Source organism: Python bivittatus, unplaced genomic scaffold (assembly GCF_059951505.1).
Source record: "Python bivittatus isolate LINGU-HERP-01145 unplaced genomic scaffold, Pbiv_v1 ctg000480_np1212, whole genome shotgun sequence".
Taxonomy (NCBI): domain Eukaryota; kingdom Metazoa; phylum Chordata; class Lepidosauria; order Squamata; family Pythonidae; genus Python; species Python bivittatus.
The window spans coordinates 60,231,807-60,241,490 of NW_028277075.1; the positions used below are offsets into that span (position 1 = coordinate 60,231,807).

A 9,684-nucleotide genomic window follows, 5' to 3' on the forward strand; every position below is an offset into this window, starting at 1 on the left:
TGGGGAGATTTATATATATACACACACACACACACGCACGCGCGCGCACACACACACACACACACACACATATATATATATATATATATATATGAAATTTTTAGCAAGATAAAAACAATACGAATTTTAGAGAAGAAATAAAGAAAATAAAAATAGTGAACAGATAAGGAAGAAAATAAGAAAAAGATATTATAAAGAAGTGGCTCCCAATTTTCTTAACAGCAGTTATAAATGCATTTATATTTTACCCTCTTTCTCTCAGGTTACATCATAATTCCCTTCTTTCCATAGTTTATCCTTTCTAATCATCAGACCCATGAATCACAAGTTCATTTTTTTCTTTCTTCAGCAAAAAGTCCATAAGGGGTTTCCAGTCACTAATAAATGAGGTTATTGTCCTTTCCCTGATCAGGCAAGTCAATTTTGCCATCTCTGCTAATTCTATCATCTTCACCAACCATTCCTCCATTGTGGGGGTTTCAGAGTCTTTCCATTTCTGTGCGTAGAATAGTCTTGCAGCAGTGATCATACGCAACTGGTGCTTCTGTTTTAAAGCCCTTATGTCACAAAGGCCCCTCCCCTTTAGCCAAGAGTAGTACCACTCTTGATAATCTTAAGTGTCATAAAGAGAAAGAAGCCATCACACCTGCAGGCCTCCAGCGATGGAAAATCTTCCCTCTGCAATTCCCATAGCAATTTTTATGATGTTTGTTCAAACCTACCCAGGTATTTTTGTCTGCTTACTCTGTGGTTTTCCTCTTTTTAACATGGTAGTGTGGTTTTCCTGTTTTAATTACTCCATGCGTTATTCTCATCTCATTTGTACAGTACTTTGGTAACTGCAAGGTTGAAGTGTATTTTAAAGCTGTGTTAGTAAATAGTAAACAAGCACTGAAAAATAGTCCTTGCTTGAGCCTGTAATTCTGCAATGCTAAAAAAGAAGCTACTTTGCAGGAAGTCCTGTGCTAGTGTGTTTTGGTTCCCAGGTGTTCACAGCTTCACCCAAATGATGCCTATTAGGCCTAACCTTGGCAGACTGAGGTTGGATTCAATTAAGCTGATGCAGTTTCTTTGGAAGAAGCCATAATTGAGGCAGACAAGCCACACCAATGTCCAAGCAGATTAGTAAGAGTTATATTCAACACAGCTAGAGTATCCCAGCTTAGGTTTGGCTGAGCTACACTGATGCTCAAGAATTGACTTTAACTTGATGGGAATAGAAAAAAATATCATAGCTGAGCCAGAGGATCAGTGTGATGTATGGTTAAGATGTTGGACCATGAGCAGGGACCATAGGTTCTAGTCTACTGTCATTCATGGAAGGTCACTGGGTGACTTTGAGCCAGTCATTCTCTCTCGGCCTAACCTATCTCAGCATTGTTATGGGAAAAAAGTGGAAGGGGGAGTGCTATGTGCACTGCCTTAAGCTCCTGGAACAAAGGTGGCAATAAAAAAATAACAAAGCGCATTGACAAAGATTTCAGTACTCAAAAAATATCTGCAATTCAAGGAGGTAGCAGTACTTGACTAAACTCTCTGGTCTTGAAACCTAAGCAGGGCCAGATCTGTTTAACATTTGGATGGGAGACTGCCAGGGAACATCAAGGCTTATGCTAGACTGGGAAGTCAAAAGACTTCCTGGAAGAAAGCAATGGCAAACACATCCATAATGTTGCCAAGACAGACAGATATGTCGATGTAGTCATCATGATTTTACCTTTACCTTGAACAGACAGGTAAGTTGATCTGATATTAACCAATTACCTAAACCCCGGGTTTCTGCTCATCAGAATCATCTGTAATCTGTTCCTTAACATTTTCATCAAGTAAATCTCTTCTGATTCATTAAAACGTTCTGTTGTGATTGGGCTTTTCACAAGAACACTCATGGAAAAGTACAAAGTTACCATCTTTTTTGCCTCCTGCCTCCCTCCCCAGAAACATTCTAATCAAGGCATTATTTCTGGGAAATAGTCAAAATGTTAAGCTAGCGAGGCTGCCAAGTTGTGAACTGGGCACTCTGGCTAGGATGGATTGCATGGCTGCAGCTCTGAAACAAAGAGGGGAGAGAGAGGGAATTGTGATGGCATCTGGAACTTATCAAAGCTTCCTCTCAAATGGGCTTTGAAAAAGGAAACCAGAGCTTCCCCCTCTGTCGCCAGGGGCCGGCTGCAGTGACAAAGGCTGGCCTGAAGGCCTTTGGCAGGGTCTTGTTGGAGTCTCATTTAATTGGGCACCACGTAATTCGTCAGGCTTGCTGATGCTAGCCAGACACCATTCTGACTGCACCTCAAAAGCCAGAGTGAGGCACTGAGGAAATTACACTGCACAGCAATACGCTGACTGGGTGTTGCTTATTAGAGATAATTTTAATTCACTGTCGTCTCCGAGTGGAGTGGGTTAGTGCATGAGGAGGGAAGAGCTTTCACTGCTGTTCCATTTAAAAAAAACAACACCATAATGTGTGTCACATAATATTATGTCAACATTGTGGGGGTGTGAGGATGCTTCCACAGGAAGCTAACACCAACAGAACTATTTCAAGCTTCACAAAGAGGATCTTAAATGATAGAAAGGCTCCTAAAAGACATTACCCGGTTGCTTCATAGATTATCACTGGAAGCATGGTTACATTTCTCCTCCTCCATTCAAATTCACCTATCAGGTGGAAGGTAAGTGCTTGTGGTCATCCATTGATCAATGCTCAATTAGGGTTAGGATTAAGGTTAGGCTTGGTCAGTGGATGAAATATCTGAGGCAGTTTTTCTAAATAAATGCCTTTTACATACATTGGACTACAGTTTCTATTCCCTTCAGGCAGTATTAGGGTTGTTGGTTACTTTTGGTTTTGTTCAATGTTCAGTCAGCTTTGATTCTTTGTGATCTGATGGACAATGGTTTGCTAGAATGTAATTCCTTCTTTGGGTTCTTCTATGCTACTTGTGTCATCAGTGATAATATCTAGCCACCTTGTCTTATGTTGTCTGGTTTTTCAACTGCCTTCATTTCTGCAATCAACAGGACACTTATGTGTCCAAAACATTAAAGCTTTAGCTTCTATTAGTACTTCCTCAGCAGAGTGAACAATCTGGAATTTTAGTTCATAATTTCAACTGGGCTGAAGCTGATGGCAATTGATGCTATCAGGTTCAGAAAGGCTGTTTGGGGTTTGGGTCTTTGGTTCCTTCCAACTGACAATCCATCACTGTATTTGCTTCTATCTGCTAGTTTCTCCTAATTCCAGAGGCTGGTATATTAGAAGTGCATATTGTCCTGCTAAAATAAGCTTCCTCTTCCCATTTCCTGGATGATAGTGTTAGTTATTAGGGAACTGCTGTATTTAAGCTGCCTTTGCAAGGATAACTAATACAGAAAACTAGAACTGGGGGAACCACCTCCATTCCAGTCTTTTAATCTATTTTCTTGTTTCATCTTATACCCTCAGACCTTGTGTCATAAAATAATGTTTAACCAATCATTCCTGAACTTTGTGAAATCCAGATGTTAGAGTACATCCCCTATCATTGTTAGCCTGTGTGATGAATATCCATGCAAAAGGGGAGTCCTATCCAATAAGTGTACAATAGTTCTTCATCGAGCTGCATGTGTCAAATGGGATTCTACAGGGGCCTATCCTAGGTTCTGTGTTCATCAATATATTTATAAGTGACTTGAATGAGGGATTAGAAAATAAGATCAAATTTGGGACACAAAGTTGGGGGGAGATAGCAAACACCTTAACTGATAGTATAGGATAAGAGGACCAAATTGTGTATCTGTACAAATAAAAGGGATCTGAGTGCCTTGATGGATCACAAGCTGAACATGAGTAACAATGAAATGCAACTGCAAGAAAAGCAAATTGAGTCCCAGGCTGCACTAACTGAAATATGATGTCAAGATCAAGAGAAGATGGGACAAGAAACAATGGGTTTAAATGTCAATATTATAAAATTCAGTTGGTTATCAGAAAAAAAAAGCCTTGCCAGCTATTTAACAATGGACGTATGGAATATTCAACAATGTTCAACAGGAGAAACCAACTGCCTTAGTAAGTGTTGGACTCTCCTTTGCTGGAGATGTTCCAATAGCCTTCTTTTGGGAAAGCTGTAGTAGTGGATTCCTGCACTGGACAGGGGACTGAACTATATAGTCTCCCATATCCATTCCAATCTTTATGTTCTACAATTCTAAGAAACAAGAACAGAATCCAAAAACTTCTACTTGGAAATAGGTTCCACTGAAATTAATGTGACTTAATTTCTCTCCATATACAGCAGGTGAATTTTAATCTAGAGAACCTTATGCAAGCAAAGAGATGGATGTTTCTGTATGTAGAATCATTTTCTGCACTCCGTAACAGTTGGGCTAAAAAACAGAGGCCAGTATGGGAGACTTTAGATTAGTCAGAATTCCTCCCTGGTCCTAACCTGTGAGTGAATTATTGAATATAATCTTGTCTTCCTACCAGCCTCTTTTTAACATTGGAGAAAATGGATGGTGTGGAAGGTTCAGAAGGGGTTGGGAATGGCTGTACTCAGAGGATCTATAGATTAAAGGCTTCTCAGGCCTATATCTTGAACCTAGGGTGAAATTTTGTTTAACCATTAATGAGCCAAGATTAGTTGTTCATAATTGCACTTTTTTTTTTGCTGTTATTTAAAAAGAACCTCAACCAGACATGACAATATTTCTCAGAGGTCTGATACCTGTAAAATACTGCATTTATCAGACTACTCCAAAATCAGAAGTCAGAATATTCTGAGCATTACAAGGTATACAAAGAATCCATGAGATTCATTTTGAGTATAAAGATAAAATGAACATTGTTTACTTGGAATGGACATGTGAACACAAAAAAGCAATATTAAAAACATTCATCAAAAATATAAAATATAGCTACTACAAATAATTTAAAGTATTTTTCCCCACCAAATGGTGCAGAATTGTCTTTCCGTCTTATAAATAGAAAAGGAAATAGCAGTTTGCAAGCTGGGTCTCTTGCTTGGTCAACCAGACTTTGGTTTTTCAAGGGGTCTTTGGTTTGCAAATGCCTTTCAGTGAAAGCTCAGCTATTCAATTCAGCAGCTTCATTTGATCTGAAGAAATCTAGCAACTTCCATTATCCTTCTTTGCTTTTCTTCACTGATTTCCTGCACCGGTGCAATCAAATCACAATTCAAGTTATTTAATCTTGTTTGTGTTCCAGGGTCATGCTCTAGAGACGGGGAAAAAAGGGAGAAAATCAATGAAGTAGAAGATAGCAAATATTTCTCAACAAAATGAACAAATCAAATCTTTTTTTTTTCCTCCAAAATGCAATACATGTCACACACGATTGTATTTCCTTAGTTTCAGAACAGGTTGCATATGAGGCTTCCTTCTCAATTTGTTTAGGGTTAAGATGAGATGATACAATTATCCCTTTTAAAAATAGTATCAGTAAAGGAGCAGTTACTTTTCTGATCAGAAATCAAAAGTGACTTACCATCAATGGGAAAAGCACAGACAAACACAAGTGTGGCCATTCCATTGTTCCTACCCAAATGCTTGCCTTGCTATATTCTAAGCATCATGAAGTGGTGGAAACATCTTTAGGGACTTAGTCTCTAAAGTTCTAACTGATGGCTTTTACTAGTCAAATTTGGCTTGCAGCTTAGAGATTCTCCACTCCTGACTGAGAGACTTCCTATCTGCAAACACTAGAGTACTTGTTTCTAATCTAGTGTGCTCCAGTGGTATTGGCCAAGGCATAAAAACCAAAGCTGGGAATTGGGGGAGGGGGTTACGGTCTTAGGACATCTGGAAAGCATCTGACTGGAGAAGGCAGTACCTGAAATTGATGAAACTCTGTGACACACCTACTGAAAAGCACCTGAACTTCCACAGGCTCCTCAAATGACAGGGCAGGCAGCATTCAAAGATACCCAAAGACGCAAGCTTTTAGCAATAAATTATTAAAGTATATACTAGAGGGACCTCCAAAAGAACTTGCAACTCTAAGGATGTTTGCTAAGATGCCTGTCTCACAATGTTCAACTAGCCTTTCATAAGCATCTTAAAACTGAATAAACTTACCATTTCAGAAATAAGTGTTATGTTCTCTGTGAAGCCTTATCGCTTTACACTTGTATTCCTAAGGATTTCTGTGCGAAGAGCCTATAAAATTGGTTGAATGTTTGCATTCTTTCCTCGTGCCCCTCCATTTTAATTTAATTATGTTTTAACAAAACCAGAAAGATATGCTAAGCTAGAAGTATATAACTGGCATTAATAGGATTTTTGAATTTTCCTACATCCCCCATTACAAGAATAATGATACTAGCTCATTGTTCCTTAGTGGTTATGGACCACAGTTTGTATCGCTGAGTCCGGCACTAGCATGGTTGACTGGTTATGAGGTTGGGAAAAAAAATTATCTGTTCTCGATTTAAAGCTGGTACATCTATTGCATTTCTGGCTACTTCTACAGATCACTGCCTCTAAGCAAAGATTCAGATCCAAGCAAAGTTGCAGCATTGGTGATCTCATTTTGCAGATCAATAATGCATCCCTAGAACCAGATGTTGCATGTGTTCTAGTTAATCTAAAAGAGAGAGAGACAGCATTGCCTGAAGAAGTTAGTACTAGTTCAAGGGCTGCTTGTAGTCCGAGCAGCGCCGTTTTCATCCTGCTTCCCTTGTATTAGCAAAGAATTTCCTATCCAGGTGACCTTTAAGGCTGTGCACCTATTAACAATTGCTCAAAGCAGCAGCATCTTTTCTGGGAACCATGCAGCCTTGATAGCAACAGTGCAATCCCGGGAAAAGATACATTTGGTTTAGAAAGCTGCCAATGTACACTCCAAAGCATCTTTTTGTCTTCAGATCTGAAGCAATGCAGAGCCCTCACTATGCTGACTGGGAAATTTTAGGCACAGTAATCTTGGAAAATTGGAAGCACATCCGGTTCAAGAAGACTGCATTTGCCTATTTCCATGTTTGTCAGAACATGGCAAGCACTCACATGGGCATGGGAAAAATACTAGTTTCAAAAGGGAAGGGGAGAGCAGTAACAGCTATTACAATAGCAGGCTATAAGGCTGCACTCAGCAAGATTATTATTAAAAAACAGTAGGCTAAGGTTATGAGTAATTCCTCCCATGACCACTACTTTGAAAAAAAACCCCACATCTATGTGGTTCTGCAGCTTGGATTTATTTATTTATTTATTTATTAAATTTCTCACCCGCCCATCTCCCCCCAATGGGGGAACTCTGGGCGATTCACAAACATTAAAAACATAAATATATATAAATACATAAAACATCAATTTAAAAACATTTCTAAAAAAGGGAAAGAATTCTCAATATTAAGCTATGTTTGCCCATCATACTAAGCCATGGTTTACAAATGTCAATGGCAAAGTCAAAACCAAAATCAACCTGAAATTCTCTCTCCCACCTCCAGTAATTACCTTTTAAAATGGATTGATCATCTTCTATTTGCTCTTCTTTCCTAGCTTCCTCTTTGAAGGAGAACAGTCTAAAATTAACCAGGCCAGTACTCACATAATGATTTTGCCTGGCTTAGCACCTTATGGGAATACAGCCACCGCGATTTATTAACCATGGTTTACCTAGCATGTTATGCTACCCCCTATACAGAGAGTACCCAATTCCCTTGGCAAACATATTGGGCCTGCGGCTCACTCTGATGATAATGTCCGTGCCGTCTAGGGCAAGAAGCCAGCCCCAGAAAGCCCTTTTGCAAACGCGCCCTTTCATTTAGGTTCCTTCACTGCCTAGTTAAGTAACCGGAACATCCAATCTCCTCGAGGCAAAGAAAAGCCGACGGCTGGCAAGGGAATAAGAGAGCGGGGCGCGCGGGCGGACTGGTCGGCGGGGGGGGCGTAATTTAAGAGGCTTCGTTCAAAACGCCGCCAACCTCTTGAAGAGCGATCCTTTCCGGGCGCTCACCCGCAGCCCTTGGGAACCATCCACATCCTCTCACCTTAGCTCGCCCGGCCGCCCGGGCGGGGGCTCAGGGCGCCCGAGCCAGGCGCCTGTCGCGACTGCCCGCCGCCGCCTGCTCGACGGCCTCCTGCCGGCTCTTGAAGTCCTGGATGGCGCGCTTGTTCTGGAAGTCGATGAGCGCCATGGTGATGGAGGCGTTCCAGCAGCTCTCGCCCGGGCACCGAAAGTCGATCTCCTTGCGGTCCGTGGTGACGATGGTGAAGTAGACGTACTTGCCGGTGCGCTCCACGCAGTCCACCTTCTGGATGGAGCCGAAGCGCAGCTCCTTGGCGCGGGCCTTGCCGCCGCCGCCCTCGGGCGACAGGAGGCTCAGGCTCTCCTTGCTCAGCACCACCTGCTTCTTCTTCCACAGCTGGAAGAGGCTGTCGCTGCGCTTCTCCAGCTCGCCCTCGCGGATCACCTCCGACGCCGAGCCGCCCGACGGCCCTTTCATTCTGCCGCCGCCTGCCTGCCTGCCTGCCAGACGCCCCCGGCCCGCTCTCGCCGCCGCCGCCGCCGCCGCCCCACCACCCCCGGCCGTGCCACGCGAGAACGACGCCGGCTCGCCCGCTCTGCTCGGTCGGATGCCGATGCTACGCGTCGTGCTACTGCGCGGGGCGTGGGCAAAGAGCTCCGTTTATGGCCTCGGAGTCTCGGTCGGCGGCTCCACCTTGCCGTCAGCCTCTCCTCCCACGCTGTCGCCCGATCCCTGGTGCCAGACGGGGCTCCTCCCTCCCTCCCTTCTCCGGCCGCGCTCTGCAACCCGCCCTACGGATTGCGCCCCCTTGGGGAGGTCTGGTCCGGTGCGGCGGCTGGTGAAGTATTTACGATGAAATGAAACGCAGTTCTGCGGGTGCTGTGGGGTTTGCGACGGTCGGCGCTAAAAGGAGGCGCAATAATTTGACGGAAAGACGGAATGTGAATTCAGTTAAGGCATCCCTTTCGGATTTTCGCTCACTTACGTGTATGGCAACTGCACTACTGGCCGGTAACCAAATACGTGAGCTGCTTTTACTCAAAAGCTTTACTTTTGAGGCGAAGTGAATCAAGTTACTTTTCTAGGCGCTGAAGTTGTGGTGGCCCATTCAGGCTTGCAAGAAACCATCACGCGCAATTATCAGAGGCATTCGGAGTTGCGAAGGCAAGACGGAAAGGGTTTTCTCTTAACTCTTATTTTTATTAGTGAAGTATAACAAACACATAACAGATCAGTGATTGGGATGCAGGAAAGAAAGTGGATTATCATGGCATACCCAGCCTCTGATTTAGGCATACTTCTTGGATGGTTGGTAAAGAGTGAGCTTAGCTGGCCTTGGACGTCTGAAAAAGCTGAGCATTGTGGGACAGGACTTGATCTGCCAAAGCCTCAGATACTGCAGTTGCCATCTTCAGGTTCTGTGCACATGTGATGCCCACCAGAGTGAAGAGTTTCTTCTTGCATTTTTTAAAATCCTGCCTTTATTATTTTTTTAAATAACTCAAGGCAGCAAACATACCTAATACTCCTTCCTCCTTCTGTTTTCCCCACAGCAACCCTGTGACGTGGGCTGGGCTGAGAGAGCGACAGCCGGCTTTCATGCCTAAGGTGGGACTAAAACTCACTGTCTCCTGGTTTCTACTTGGTGCCTTCACCACTAGACCAAACTGGCATTACACCATAATCCCGGGGTCCAACTCAAGTCATTCCCCAG

The 9,684-nt window shown here is 43.0% G+C and overlaps 1 protein-coding gene across 1 annotated transcript; it reads right to left on the reverse strand.

Moving 5' to 3' along the window:
* Positions 1–209: 209 nt before the first annotated feature.
* Positions 210–8,606, reverse strand: LOC103056938 (pleckstrin homology-like domain family A member 2). The gene is made up of 2 exons (XM_088146045.1): positions 7,992–8,606; positions 210–5,218 (listed from the first exon to the last, which is right to left on the reverse strand). Exon 1 carries the CDS (start codon positions 8,445–8,447, stop codon positions 8,022–8,024), a length of 426 nt encoding a protein of 141 aa, XP_088002171.1. The 5' UTR covers positions 8,448–8,606; the 3' UTR covers positions 210–5,218; positions 7,992–8,021.
* Between the last annotated feature and the right edge of the window lie 1,078 nt (positions 8,607–9,684).